Source organism: Nanorana parkeri, unplaced genomic scaffold (assembly GCF_000935625.1).
Source record: "Nanorana parkeri isolate BGI_ZX_2015 unplaced genomic scaffold, ASM93562v1 scaffold344, whole genome shotgun sequence".
Lineage (NCBI taxonomy): Eukaryota > Metazoa > Chordata > Amphibia > Anura > Dicroglossidae > Nanorana > Nanorana parkeri.
Genome location: NW_017306612.1, coordinates 1,073,805 through 1,089,743, shown reverse-complemented (window position 1 = coordinate 1,089,743; position 15,939 = coordinate 1,073,805). Strand labels below are relative to the sequence as shown.

Below are 15,939 nucleotides of genomic sequence, written 5' to 3'. Positions count from 1 at the left end.
CCATAATATTTTAAAAGTTAAATTAAACGTTTTTTTAAATTTTTTAAATATCAGAAACATAATTCTAAATCGGGGGGAAGATATTCCTCTGCACACAGCAGACTTCCTGTCACTCATCCCACATATGGGGATTGCAGGAAGCCGATCATCACCCTGAAACTGCAAAGGAAATATGCGCAGTGTCAGATATGTGAGGATCTGTGTAAGGAGAGAATAAAAATTAAAAAAAATAAAAAGATAAAAAGGAATATTCCATTAAAAAGTAAATTAACAAAACCCCTCCCACACCTCACCCCCCCTTCCAAAACAAAAAACAAAACATGCATTGTATATGAAAGTTTTGGCTGGAGTTGCACCTTAATAGGCAACAATATTGAGAAACACATTTCACAAATCTTCAGTGTGTATAACTGAACGGAAAAGAACTTTCTATATCTGCCGGAGCTCTGCACAGTCACTCCAGCATGCCGTGTACTGGGAAGCTCCGGGTTCTGCATTGCTCAGCCGTTATTTTAATGTTCTCCTCGGAATGTGAGGCTGTCTTCTGTCTGAGCGGCCCGGAGAAATTTACTACGACCCCCTCCGCCTTCCTTTATGTAACCGCGGCCCACTTAAGGTGTCTACACATACCCGCAGGACTGGATCATGTCAGGACCCTCCCCCAGTACCCGGACCACACCCCCAAAAATCCTCAACTTTGAATATTCAGTCTTAATCAGTTCGTTAGGAACTAGTGACATCACCAACATGCAGCTGAATGCCGGGAATTGCACCAAAACTACCCTTGTAGTGGCCCCATCCTATAAAACTACAAATGTCATCATGCTTTTGCCTGTGACAGTCATTCCTGTGGCTGTCAGAGTCTTGCAATGCCTTATGGGACTTGAAGTTCTACAACAACTGGAATGCCAAGGATGCATAGACCTCTTGGTCTAGAGGTAGAGCAGGGGTAGTCAAACTCCGACCCTCCCGCTGTGGTGACACAACTAATCCCATGCATGCTGCTGTCTCTGGGAGTCATACTTGTGGCTGTCACAGTCTCGCAATGCCTCATGGGATTTGTAGTTGCACCACAGCTGGAGGGAACAGAGTTTGTTTACCCCCATGTGCACCTTATCCCTAGCTCCAGTAGGCTTCAGGCACTCGCCTCTTCTCTCGGACACTCCGGGTTGTGGGCGGCTCTTCGCCATCCTCATGTACAGTGCAAGGCTACTGACTCTGCATTGCATGTGATGATGTCTAAGACGTCACGCATGATGTGGGAGACTTCGGAGGATCGGTCGCACGGAGTGAGGAGTAAGGTATTACATCGTCTTTTTTACCCCAAACTTGAGAGCATTTGGTTTTCGCGTAATTCCCGGAAGGGCAGCCAATCATGGAGCGGGGCCATTAGCTGTACAACCAATCCGAGCTCCTGATGTCATGTGATAACTTTATCTTGTAGTGGAAACATTGTAACAGATTTTCCCAGCAGTCCGATACTTTTCTCGAACAGGTAAATCCCGTCCCCATAAGCACCTGCTGTGGCGAGTGTTGCACATTCGCAGGCTCCGTCATCCCTGATCAGAGTTCTGGATCTAAATGCCCCCGCCATGGCCGCCTGAGTGACGCGCGCTAATGTGACAATCACGGCACGCAGATCAGGGAACCGTACAGGCTGATTAATCTGCCAGATCTCCGGATACATCACTGCCAGCGTTGTGAGCTTCCTCTGGGAGGCCGGTTATCTGGTAATGTTATCGGGCCCCGAGGTCACATGAATAATATATTCCGGCTAAGTCACGGTAAGTAGGGAGTAAGGGGATCTGTTCACATTCACAGTGACTGATCTTCACTTGTTATCTACACCATGACGGCTGCAATCAGGGCGCCGGCACGCTCATAACCCGCAAGGGAAAAAGGCTGCTGCCAGCTTCACCACTGAATGAAACACTCGGATAACAAAACGTTCAACACGGAATCCCATTATGTATCAGAACGGCCGTTACATTTATATATGGCTGATGTACATCGTTGTGTTGCTGCCCCGTCACTAGTCAGCGCGAGTCCCGGATCAGCAGAAAGACCCGTCCTTCCAAACAGCTCATAGAGGTCCTCAGCTTTCCCTGCTCTACCAAAGGGGTGTTTTTATTGCGGTCTTTGTCCACATTGGAGATACCTTCCATCACATTGCAGGAAGACTGAACAGGTAAATACATGGGGGGGGGGGAATACAGATTTTTGGGCTGTTCTGTAATCCAGTGCAGTCAGTCTTGTGATCCCAAGGCCGTAGCTAGGGCGAGGCGACTGAGACATTCGCCTCGGGTACAGGAGGTAGGCACAGCAAAGGCTCAGCACGGCAGGGAGAAGTGAACAGTCAGCGGGGATCCCCAGTTATGAATGAACAGGAAGTGCTTTAGATCACTTCCTGTTCATTCATGAGTTTCTGAATGGGTAGTAGCACTCACTACAGCACTCATCCTGGAGGTGGAGCGCATGATGTCACATGACATGACACACCTGTTGGGGGGGGGGCAATTTTTTTTGTTCTGGCCTCAGACGCAAAAGGAGTTAGCTACGGCCAATAACACACCTCCACCTCTGGGTGTTCCAGCTTCTCTGTGTTCTGGTAAGTGACGTGGCAGCAGAATAATCTGTCCCCAGTCTGAATCTTCTTCCACCATGACGGGTCCCACCCAGATCCTGGGAGAGGAGAAGGGCTGACCACCGAGCTAGCAAAGGCTGACAACTCATCCCGGCACCTCAAGGTGGGCTGAGGTCCTCGTGGAGGTTGCCAACATTCGGTCGGAGTCGGTAATAAAGAATGGAACATAAGAATGCTGCTCTCACCTCTCGGCCCGTCCCTGAATTATCCCCCGAAGGGGTTACATGCGGCGCTGGAAGCGGCAGAGCGCCGATGGCGGAGGCGCTATGAGTAGCTCGCAGTTTAGACTGCGGAAGGTGCCAACATGAAAGCTGTAATCACAAGTGAGTAACAAGCGGGAATTAACCACCCACTTCAAAGCAATTTTTAGCTGCCCTTCAAGGGATGTGCCACACGTCAACAGGTCCTGCCAGCTTTGGACACCCTGCCCTAAAATTCAACACCCACCATGTCTTCTTACTTAATGCCATCCCTTGACCACTGAAGTGATAACATTCCTCACAATACCATACCACCTAAGCTAGCATTCATTTCATATACCTCCTGAGGTTGCAGTGGGGTGCATTGTGCAGAACTGTTTTTCCATCAGCTTAGGGCGAGCTCTCATTTTGTTCTACACCTGAGCACAGATCACCCATGGGGACCAGAAACCCCTCCCCTAAAATAAAATAAAAAAGTGGGTGGGACCATTAGGATGTGGGAGGGGAGAAGTAGGAATATAGGAAGGAAAATTAAATATAATTGATAAAGTAAAAAATACAACACAAGCAGCCACATTATACTGGGATTTGTGTGAGCCTTCCGCGGTAATATTCAGCCTACTGGATCACTGATATCCAGGGAGGGGACTGTAGAGGGAGGCATGTTCTCTCATACCTCAGTCATCTCCCTATTTAAAGGGTAAGTACACTTTAAAACAAAGTACACTCATCCCTTTTGCCCATTTAAACCCTGACCCAACCCACCCATCCCTGCACACTTCCCTTGATCTGTCGGCCGTGGCCTCCGTGGTTTGTTTTTTTATTCTGGCAGCGCCAGCCCTTTACAGCCCCATAGACTTCCATTGGACTGTCTCCCGCCTTCTTCTCTGCCCTCGGGACACAACCCCATAGCAGTACAAGAAGAGGTAATGCGAAGGCGCAGCCAGGACAGCGAGAATTGCAGAGCTGAATGTACACATGCACCAGAGGCCAGGGCTGCCGGATCAAGGCAAGAACGCATCTGTGGAAAGGGGGGGTCAGGTCAGAGTAAGAACGCATCTGTGGAAAGGGGGGGGGGGTCAGGTCAAGGTAAAAGGGGGCAAAAGAGTAAAGCACACTTTGTTTTATAGTGTGCCTATTCTTTCATGAAGAGGTGATTGGCTGAAAAAGAAGCATTCTCATTGGACGGGGAATGTCCGTTTGGCTTGGAACTCAAATCAAGGATTTCAGCAACGATATGAAACTAGTTACAGAGAGGCACATAAAGGAGGGTTTTCTGGAACCCGGACAGGAATCTTGCAATGTCTGTTCTTATCCAATGCTCCCAAACACACAACATTTAGTACAGTATCACCATAAGATACCCAAGGGAAAGTCGTGACTTTATCATTTCATGAACGATGCCACCTAATTGGCTGCAATGTGCTGCAAGTGCAGATTGTCAGCAGACTTGGTAATGATTTCTAATGATTGGTGTGACCCCCGTCCCTGAGACTGGCAGCGATGCGATCCCTGTGTAATTCCATCACTCGATCAGGAGGGAGGCAGGTCGGAAGGTCGCTGCAAGCTAAAGAGTCGGAGGGTGAAATTTCACCTACCCTGGGCCCTTTCCTCTCATTGTTTCCAAACAGGTCTGTGTCACCGGAACAGGGTCAGCCCGACAGATAAAGCCGTACGGTGATATTCTATCTATGGAAACTGGAGGAGACGAGGCCGGACACGGCAAGAGGGATCCAGCTTCTCCCACTGCGTCCGGGGGGTCAGCACGTGACGCCATCGCAGCCGCTGAATGACATAATTAGCCGTGGTTCCTATTTCACATTCTGCGTTAGGAGCCCGTGAGACCTGGACGCACCCAGAAGACAGCGCACGCATCACTGGGGCATGCTGGGAGGGCTTTATCACCAGAAGCCTCGATGCCCAGGCCAAATTGCGCAGCGCAGTGTCTGTATCCTTCGGTTAATTAGGCAATAACTCTGATTATTGTGCCTACCTAAAGCTTTTATTTGGCACACTGACTTAATAAATACCATGCTCATGATTTTTATTTACAACAAAGACAAGGAAGTTGAAGTATTTTCACTTATTTTACCAGATTATAATCACACATTTACATTTTTTTTTATAGCCTCAGCCGTCACCATGCCTCTCCCTGTGCAAGTTGGAAGCTTTGTTTGTAAACAAACCAATGTGATCACTGTGACCGTCTGCAATGGGGATCACATGATCGAGAACCATGCTCCTCGTTTAGACCAGTGACTGTCTATAGTTTAATCAGCAAAAAGTTTCCCAGCACACTCACCAGCCAGCATGCAAAAAAACTTGTCTCACCGCTAAGGTTAAAAACAGAGGTTTGCATACACGTCTTCTGCAGAAAATGTGAACGCCGCGCAGCCGCGCCAAGGCACCTCTATATAGTGCGGTCCTAACTCTTAACTATGAGAGTCTCCATCTTGCTTGGAAACCTTTTGCTGTTGTACTGTATAAAGCCCTTCCATGTGCACCTTGCTGTAAAGCTGGTGATGAATTGATGAGTGCGTTTGCCATTTGTTTTGCTTGACTATAGTTCATGTCATAACATCATACTGAAATGTATACACAATGCGTCAGGCCCACTTACCTGCATGAAGCCAGATTTGTGCCAGAGTCATCCAGGGGTGGAGGGGGCCTTGCTTTGGGGCGCTGCTCTGCAGAGAGGAGGCCACCTCGGACAACGCCTGTTCAACACGGGATGCCGCAATAGATGTTGCGTGGATGGAACCTAAAGAGGAGACATCATGAGAAGTGGAAACCACAGGAATCCGCAAACGCCAACCAGAAGCGGTGCCGCCAGCCTGTGTGCGGTTAGATGCCATTTTTCCTGCGTGACAAGACACAACCATGTGAGCAAGACGTGCAGTAGCCAGATCAAGGCATGACCAGACATAGAACACAGCAGCTGGGCTCGGGGGCCCTCAAACGTGCCAGAAGAGGAAGCCTGGTGATGTTAGAGCTGTGACATTACCTGACCAAAACCAACAGAGAACTGTCCTCCATGATCAGCCTCCGGTGAATTCTTCTCCTAGGCAGAGGAGTTCCCCCGAAAGCTTTGTTCCTAAACACGGGTTCTAAAGTAAAACTCTGCTAACGTGAAAACCAACAACGTAAGGATGAGTGCTTAAAGACGGCCAACATGCCACTGTCTAGCTTATTACAGTCTCCAGCTCAGCCAGAGATGAATGGGGCCGCGGAGTGTGTGCACATTAGGCAAGATCCCACCTTGGATGGGGGGCAGGACCAGGATGTGACGGGGGTGATGCTTACTTAAAGAACAGTAAGGTTGAACGCTGGGTCCACCACCGAGTACTAGTATTTTCTGGCTGGCTAATGGCGACCTGGACAGAGGAAAAGCCACGAGGATCTGCCTGGCTAATGGCGACCTGGACAGAGGAATAGCCCCGAGGATCTGCCTGGCTAATGGCGACCTGGACAGAGGAATAGCCCCGAGGATCTGCTACAGCGAGGAAATTCTTATATAGAGAATACATTTCAGTGCAATTTGGTGCAGTCATGGCTTGGCAATCTACTGAATGGCAAAGGCGTTTACCGGACTGCACCAAACTAAGCCCAGGACGTGTAAGGTATCCAGCTCTACCGCGCATGTGCATGGTCCCGTTTTTCGTACCATAGGAAAACGGGCACTTGCGCACATGCGTGAGCATCGGGACGTACGCGCACAATCGCGCCAATCTGGCGCACAGAAAGTGATGCAGTACCTCTGAATTGATCTTCCTATTTAAAGCAAGCACCGACTGGGCTTAGTTGCTGGATGGTCTTTCTGCTGTTCCCTGTGATCCTGTTTACTGCTCCTGCACCTTGACCCGGATTGAACCTGCCTGCCTTCTGACCTTCGAATTGTTACTGGACCTTGCCTCTGCCTCATCCCTTGTACTTCGCTGCCCGACTGGTGTGACCCCTGGCATGCCTGACCTCTATTCTGCCTTTTGCTCTGGTACCCTGCTTGCCCGCCTGGCGTGACCTCGGCTCTGCTCTACCCGATCCCAGACTTCTGCCTGGCACGGTGTTGCCCCATCCACTGGCACCCGTGCTACTTGCTGTTTCTCAGGCTCTGTTCCCATCCTCAGAGTTTGGGGGACACAAGGTGCAAGGGGAGCCTCCTCCTCCAACCAGTCTCCAGCCAGGTACGTGATATGCGGTCCGAAACTACAGTGACCACAGATCTCCTTGGCAGTGCAGTTTGGGATTTCTCAGGCCAAGGTCTCTGATTTGGGTTTCCTTAAAGAACAAATGTTTAAACTTTAGAATCCACCAAAGACAGAAATCTCAATTTTAAGTAGACCGACCCTTTATTATCCCCCGATAGCATGAATGATACTCTGTCGTCACTAGTTTGTGGAAACCTTCTGTAAGTTTTGCATTGGGGGCACCAAGAGTCAGCGGGGGGGAGCACAGCCACCTCCTTTCTCTGGTACAGAATTAGCTCCGTGTGATGAATGTGGCTGCTTTCAGGTAAATGTCAGCCGGGGGAAGATGAATAATGATCCCCCCGTAAAGAGCAAATTAGGAAATGTTTAGAAGGGGCCATAATGGACATCTTGATAAATTAGAGTGTATGCCAGCTGCGGAAAACCCAACAGGTCTAGCTAATAAGAAACCACAAGTCCCAGCAAGACTTGGCTTGGCTGCATTGGCCATCAGACTGTAAAGTATGGAAAGTTATGTTCTGTGTCTTCTTTCCTCCGGTTAGTATTGAGATACATTCTTTATACATTGTTCCTGTAATTACTTCAACACATGCTGATGGTTTCCACTGCCAGCGCTGACTGGCGGAACGGACTGGGGAGGGGGCGGGTACAGCTGGCTCTGCCTCTAGATAGGCAGAGCCAGCTGTCAGTCACGCAGCTGGGTGGATCCCGGCACAATTGTCGGGATCCGCTTCAGCTGCGGCGTCTCAGTATAACGCGAGCTACAGCTCCCTATATACTGAGCCTAGGGTGACGGGAGGACGCTAGTATGTGTCCTCCCGTTACCCTAAGGAGAACTATGGGGAAAAGCCCTAACCCCATAGTTCTCCTTTAATGGGACAACTAAGTGAGCAGATCTGGTAAGTGATGGCGGCAGCTCCGGTTGGGTAGTTGTATCTTGTTGGTTCTGAGGTGAGGACCCGTCCTTGGACACGCTATGAGCTCCAGAGCCATCGGTATAGAAGCAGCTCTGAGCGGCGTTCGCAGCTCATTGTGATCTCGGGATCTGGCCGCAGACCGTAATCGCAGGATTTCCAATAATCTCCCCCACTTATCCAGAACAGTAATTACATCCGGAATGAAAATGCAGCAACCTTCAGAAATGAAAGGACCCGCAAGACTGAAATGTGAACCGTTATCTCTGAAGGACGTATTGATAATATGTAGAAATACGTTACAGAGAACAAAGACCTGATGGACAGACACATCTCCAACCTATACTGTTATGAAGCTGAAATGCTCAACTTTTTTTTTTTAATTGCTGCTCGGGGGTCATGCAGGGACTTGTGGTTCACAGCAGCCAGGGATGATATAATGTAAATCAATTTATACAGAACCACTGCCTGTTGGAAGCCCATGCACACATATAGGACAGCAGAGCATGCTGACACTTGTAGTTCCACCCGAGGTGCGCAGCAGACTGGCTGCCTAGGTAGCTCCATAGTAGGAAAAACATCTCTTTATCTCCTCTATACCAGCACTGCTCAGTCAGTAATTCCAGCTGTATCTGCACATGACATGGTCTTCGTCTGAATGAGAAGTAGCATCCTGCATCACAAAACAAACTGACATCCAGAGGCACTCCGGCCATTAAAAAAAGCTAAACTCCCAGCATGCCACAGGAGGTCCGGAGCAAGCCGAGCATTACCATATGCCTAAAACTACTGCAGAGGTCACATTGGCAAATCTGATCCCAAACCTGCTGAGGGATTTATCACACAACAACAGGACATTGTACTCATGGAGGGAGAGGCACGGCACACGGCAGGGGGAAGAGCAGCAAACACATGCTGGGGTCTGCAAGCAAAAACACACCAGACCTCCCATGCACACCAATGCATCTACAGCTGGTCACACGGGCGCTTCACAGGTCAGCGCTACACTGCTGCATGCGAGCTAAACGCTGTCCGCCATGTTCCAGAGATGGGAGGGCAATGACTCCCATTCAAATCTGAACAAAGCTAGCAACCGGGCAGCGGGGAGGCACAGCAGCCTGTTCAATGGGCAACCCCTGTGTGTACAAACCGCCGCTGTGCACTCACCCGCTGTGTACTCTGCTGACTGCACAGATATCGGGGACCTTTCACAGAACACACTGCGAGGGGCACAGCAGGATTATTGATCAATAAAGAGACAGTACACATTTCTGTACAGAGTACAAACCCTTCCAAAGTGTTACAGAACTCAAAAGGTGAAGATTCAGTACCCTTAAAAATTTCCCTTTAGTTTCAATTAGCTTCTGAAAAATATCAGTGCCCTCCTTGGTATGTGGCTGTGCCTATCGATTACTGGTCTGACCTCATAGCTGTGTATCTGCAGTGTGAGATCTAAGGCACTGCTGCCTCTCACTACTAGTCTCAGGAGATTTAGCGATACTAGTGATGCTCACTGTTCTTCTAGATGGAGGCTCTGACACGAGGAAGCAAAGCCCTGCCTCTACCAAGATGGCCGCCTGCATGGTAGACACGGTGCAGAACATGGCATGGTAAGTCATCAATGGGGAAATATTAGATGCAGGGAGGGAGCCCCCTTGCTTGTCTTTTTTTGAGCATTGGGGAGACGTTTCTTCAATTCTTGTCTCAAAACACAACAGGAAGTGATAATAGATCTCTCCAAAGGGAAATCCTCATTTAGTTGTCACCAGAAAACGTGTCCCTACAGGAAGGTTGTTTCCTGTAGGGACACGTAAACTTCTTGTGACAAGGACTTCAATCTTCTGTTCCCGTGGTAATGGTCACGAGGACAAAGAAGCAGAATGGGTTTCTACAGAGGGATATACATAAAAACCTGACAGGGGTTCTAACATTTCCCTACTCTATTTAAATAGGAAAAATAAAATGGGAGGTGAAAAACCTCCATGTCGGGGGGTGCGTGAAGCTTCATTTTGTAGCCCAAGGCTACCAATTCACCAACCCACCGCAGCATTGGTTAGTCAACAGTCCATGAACATTAGATATCATCCAGCCACCTTGAGCTGAACAGAAGGGGCAGAACTACATGACGACTCGGACGGGGGAGGGGGCGGGTACAGCTGGCTCTGCCTCTAGATAGGCAGAGCCAGCTGTCACTCACGCAGCTGGGCGGATCTCGACAACGATGTCAGGATTTGCTCCGGCGTCTCAGTATACCGCGAGCTGTAGCTCCCTATATACTGAGCTTAGGGTGACGGGATGACGCTAGTTTGTGTCCTCCCGTTACCCTAAGGAGAACTATAGGGAAAAACACTGACCCCATAGTTCTCCTTTAAAAAAGTTAGGCTCAGACTGGCAATGGGAGTCGTTGGCCTTCCTGAGCTGAGGCAAGGTGGTGCTCTTTCCTCCAGTGAAGTGCATGATGACTCCATTCAGCGTTGCACCAAAAAGTCGATCCCCTGTGAATGGCAGATGAGTAAGAGCCTTAAAACGATCAATAGATCCAGAGATACAGGCAGCTGAAGTCATGTACAACCTTTGCCCCCTCCTACCCTCTTCCTACTGGCCAGTGAGGCTATCAACCACTTTAAAGGGCCAATAGGGAGAGGTGGAAGGTGGGGGCCAAGCTGGACCGGCACAGAAAAAGTTGAGACTTGCATATAACTTCAGCTGCTCTACCAATTGATCAGACACGCGGATTTCAATGCAGGGAACTTCTATTATGTTTTTCGGAATGCCAAGTTTGAATTGCCGAGGCTTCTGACATGTTTTATTTTAAAGGCCAACCCCATCCGTCAGCTTTTCACATCTCTTGGTGACCCCATCGTAATTCCCATTCTAATTGCGGCAACCATTACAAAACCAAATGATGGCGACACGCTCCGCTGATGGCTGCCAAATTGAGGAAGTATTTGGGAGTCCTACTGTAAGACTGACACCTCTGCTACGGCCCGTTGTTTGTGCAAGACACAAAACTAATGTGAGGAAATCCCCATACAAGAGTCTGCGTGAGACTGATGAAGCTGGCTGGTGATGCATCCTAGTGGTGACCACCCATTACTGTACTATATGCTTTGGGTGGAACTACCCTGTTTCCCCCGAAAAAAAGACCTACCCCGAAAATAAGACCTAGTACTATTTTTGGGAATTGCTAAACTATAAGACCTACCCCGAAAATAAGACCTAGTTGTGACCTTTCCCAGGGCCGGTGGTGGCATAAGGGGGAATTTGAAGAGCCGCCGGAGAGGCGGGAGAGAATCAGCGGTGCCAAGGAAGGCAGCGCTAGAGGAAGCGAGGCGGGAGCGGAGGGAGCAGAGCCGCATAAGCCGATGCCTCCTCTATAGCGCCGCCTCCTGTCACAGGCGGAGTCATACCAAATGCACTCCGCCTGTGAGGAATCCATAGTGAAAGCGCACTTCGCTTATTCTGGCCAGCGATTGGTTATCAAATTGCTCTTGGAAAGGTGCGGTGATTTGTGGCTTCTTTATATCAGGTAGCCATTATTCGCAATGCATCATCATCCAGCATTGGTCACTCCATCACCCCCAGGTGCTCTTGCTTAGAAACATGCATGCACCTACTGGAAAAAAAACTGCATCTGAACAATGCGACAGGAAACACAACTCTGACACCAAGAGCCGTAATCTCCTAAAATGGTAGTGTTCAATGCTTTCAGAAAATGAATACTGTCTCTTTAATAATTAAAGGGCAAGTACAAGTAAAGTACGGCCTGCCAATTACCTTGTGCAGTCAGCACCGGCGACCTATCCCTTTAACTCCTGAGCTGCCAGGAAGAGTTTAGCTGCACAACCCCATCCCCCTACCCCGCAGGTAATAAAGGAGACATCGGTGATCTCGTGACACGTCAGGTGACTGAGGCGTGAGGAATTCCGAAAGGTGAAGCCTCAGGTTGCAGCCGGGTTACTTACAAACAGAAAACATGGAGTCAAAACCATGAGAGAAGGGCATGTCTGGAGAGCGGCCTTCAAACGCTGGGTACAAAACAAAACACAAACGAAAACAAAAAATGCACAAGCGTCACTGCAAATAAAACACAAGCGCCACCCACAAACGTCACAAACCCTTTCTGAGAATCTGCAAACTCGGGGGCCAATCCCTAAAGATACAATATGTTGGTGGGAGACCCCTTTGTGGCAGCTGCCAACCCCAGATATCTAGTGATGTCACCACCCAGGAAATCGTATTGGGCTCCTGATTAAAGAATAACTATGAGGTCCTCATAGTTCCAGCCGACCTGTGACAATGAGACTGTCGCATGTCGGCTCAATAGATCGGGAGGTGAACACATACCGTCGTTAGCTCACTTCTCGATCATCTACCCGCAGAGAGCTGTGACTGTCACTCACGGCTCCCTGCAGGGATTCCCCCCTCCCATCTCTGATCCTCCAGCGCTGACTGCCGGAATGGACGGGGGAGGGGGCGGGCACAGCTGGCTCTGCCTCTAGATAGGCAGAGCCAGCTGTCAGTCACGCAGCTGGGCGGATCCCGACGTCCATGTCAGGATCCGCTACGGCGTCTCAGTATACCGCGAGCTGTAGCTCGCAATATACTGAGGTTTGGGTCACAGGAGGACGCTAGTATATGTCCTCCCGCGACCCCTAGGAGAACTATGGGGGAAAAACACTGACCCCATAGTTCTCCCTTAATCAAATGATCAGTTGATGTTGGTGACCGAATCATTATGAAGCCTGGCGGGTTCAGCTCAGGTTAGACTGGAGCATGCTCTATATAAAGCTACAGACTGATGAAATGACAGGGTCTCTTAGGACCAATGTGCCGTGGGGAAGAGCTGCGTCTGAGTAAATGGAAGCCGGCCCATTCCGCCTATTTGTTCTGCAATTTGCAGTAATTGTATTTGGAGGCCGAATCAATTCCGAAGACAATGAGCTGTATTTATCAAAATGTCCATTCAGCCCCGATGTCTGGACTAGCGGGGGTCAGGAAAATGTGTCTATATTGAAGGAAACTGTCACACTCCCTTTTCAGGCTCTTTAAAACAAAGTGGATGTCTCCTTTTTGCCCCCCTTGCCCTGACATGACCTACCCCCTTCTTCACAGACACATACTTACCCCCATCTGACGGACGCAGCCTCCGATGCTCTTGCCCGTTCATTACAGCTTCATAGAAGTCTATGGGTCTGTGTCCTAAGGCCGGAGATGAAAGGAGACGTTCGCATAGAAGTCTATGGGTCAGTGTCCTAAGGTTGGAGTTAAAGGGAGACGTCCGTATAGAAGTCTATGGGTCTGTGTCCTAAGGCCGGAGATGAAGGGAGATGTCCGTATAGAAGTCTATGGGTCAGTGTCCTAAGGCAGGAGATGAAGGGGGACGTTCGCATAGAAGTCTATGGGTCTGTGTCCTAAGGCCGGAGATGAAGGGAGATGTCCGTATAGAAGTCTATGGGTCAGTGTCCTAAGGCAGGAGATGAAGGGGGACGTTCGCATAGAAGTCTATGGGTCTGTGTCCTAAGGCCGGAGATGAAGGGAGATGTCCGTATAGAAGTCTATGGGTCTGTGTCCTAAGGCCGGGGATGAAGGGAGACGCGGGTCTGTGTCCTAAGGTCAGAGTTGAAGGGAGATGAGCCCATAGAAGTCTATAGAGTTGTAATGCACAGACATGGCCTGGAAAGTGAGACTCGCAGCACTGGATGTAAAAAAGCACAGCGGCTTTTGGATAGAGGTATGTATGGAGGAGGGGACGGGAAGTGTGGGTTAGGTCAAGGGAAGGGGGAATCATTTTATGGGGGGTGCTCCCAGATAAATGGACCATGTATTTTCATGGAAGGTTTACTTTAAAAGCCACTCTCAACCCACTTGCACTAACCTCCCCCACTCTCCCCTGCTGTTATCATAACCCTGTGCATCCTCCATGTTGGATTTGATGATCGCACCTCCTCCAAGCTCGATCACTGCTTCCTGGGAGGAGGTCTCATGCTCCCTCATACCGGGAAGCAATGGGTATTTTTGGTGGCAGCTCCAACAATGGACCAGCAGGCGACTGCAACAAAGGTGAGTATAAGTGGGTCAAGGGTGGCCTTTAAAGAGACCCTGTCACTCTGCCCTGAATGGCCTCTAACTTCCAGACTTAAAGTGAGGCAACAACCTAAACATTTTTCTAGCTTTGGATAGAGTAGGGAGGGATTAGAACCAGACTCCTAACTGGCTCTGGCCTACGTTAGACATTTTCTTGGCTCAGGAACGTGTTCAGGCTGTTTGCAGATTGTCAGAATACAGGCTCCACCATTCACAACATGACACCAATTTACACAAAGGAGGCTCGGGCCCTGCGGGGGGCTCGGCTGGGGCTCTTGTTATGGGGTCGGATTTAGGAGAGGAAGGGAGATGAGCGGTGACAAACAAGTGAAGAGGAGATTCTGGTCTTGAGAGGGAAGAGGATTCAGAGGCTAGAAAACAAAGCAAGAGAAAAGGATGAAAGCCAAAGAAACATGGAGGACAGGAGGACAATGAGACCAATGCCAGCCCCCCCACTCTCCCCCGTACGCAACAATGAGGTACTGTGCAAGTTAACAGATGAGCTGATGTCTGTGATACATATTCTCAGTGATGATCGCAGGTTTGCAAACACACTGAGAAGTCTCAATGCAATCTGCCCAGTGAATAGCCCACAGGAGAAGCACTGCACCAGCTGGGGTGTGAATTTGCAGCACCTGAGATGGCCGCTCCCTATCTGATGAATGTGTCCTACGAGCCTGCAGCATTTTCTATGGACTTCAGACGGCAGTGGTTGTGTTGTATAAAACCCTCTTGTCTGGAATGCTGGGTAATAGTGTGAGGGACTGATCGTTGGAAAATAATGTTTAGTTTTCATTCCCAAGGAAATCCGTGGAGCAGAATGCTGAGCCGTTGTAGTGGGGACAGCAGATGCTCTATCTCCTATTTATTGAGAAAGACTAACGTGACAGGTTATAGTAAGGTGGGCCAAGAGGAACCAAAAACCTTCCACTCAACCAGTGAAAAGCAGACAGAACAGAAGATATCTGCGTGGCCCATTCCATTACAAATGCAACAATTATGGGCGGTGTAATGTGAATCATTCCTTTATGCCCAATGGTAACCGTATACCCTGAACCCCACCATAACCTGTCTAGTTTTACTTTCTTGTAAGTCCTGCTTCCATAGAAGTCATGGATTCTGTGCAATGTGCTGATGAACGCCAACAGGCCTGAAACAGCTGTGCTCAGTGTGGAATAAATCACACTATAATATTAGGCTAAAAACCACTGTTCTCATGAACTATCTGCTTATGTCTCTGCATGGGAGTTAGATCATCTCTGCCTGACCTGACCCGACCCGATAGGGTCACATTGGGGACTCTTATGACTGCCTGATATGGACTTTCCAAGGTGACCAATATTGTTCCTGAGATAAGGCCACAACTGGGGAACTTGGTACACAAGTCAGGCTTATGGCTGCCCTCCAGATACAGTGACTATGTGTTTATGAACTGGTCACAGGAACCGACTTGTGCTACAAATGCTGGAAGGAGAATGTCTTTTAGATTGTTCTGCCATAAAGATACGTGGGAAAAAAAATGTGAATAATGAAGAATATGCACAAGAGGCCAGAGAGGCAGTTCCATACAGTCACAGGTCATATGTACTGTGCCTATAATTGTACTTTCAATGGGCACTCTATTCAGGGTATCAACAAGAATGGGGTTCTTGGACACGTCAGAGATTTAAAAACTAGGTGCCAAATCCTATAATGCATGAAATGCTGGGAAAACATTTGAACAGCCAGTAGACAGACAGAAAACACGGGGTTAACTGGACATGAGGGATTGGAGAACATGAATTGGAGACAACTGCAGGAGATTTGGGCAGTACTTCCTATGAACACACAAATATTTAGATTTAAAGGGCTCTTCCAATTTTGATAAGTGGAAAACCCAGCTGATTGCA

General features: G+C 48.9%; 1 protein-coding gene across 1 annotated transcript in view; it reads right to left on the bottom strand.

Moving 5' to 3' along the window:
- Positions 1-15,939, bottom strand: part of TTC7B (tetratricopeptide repeat domain 7B) — a 112,451-nt gene that overhangs the window by 34,647 nt on the left and 61,865 nt on the right. Inside the window, exons 17-18 of the mRNA XM_018558519.1 lie at positions 11,929-11,991; positions 5,465-5,605 (exon numbers count right to left, since the gene is read on the bottom strand). Coding sequence (XP_018414021.1) covers positions 5,465-5,605; positions 11,929-11,991 — 204 coding nt within the window. The remainder of the gene's footprint in view (positions 1-5,464; positions 5,606-11,928; positions 11,992-15,939) is intronic.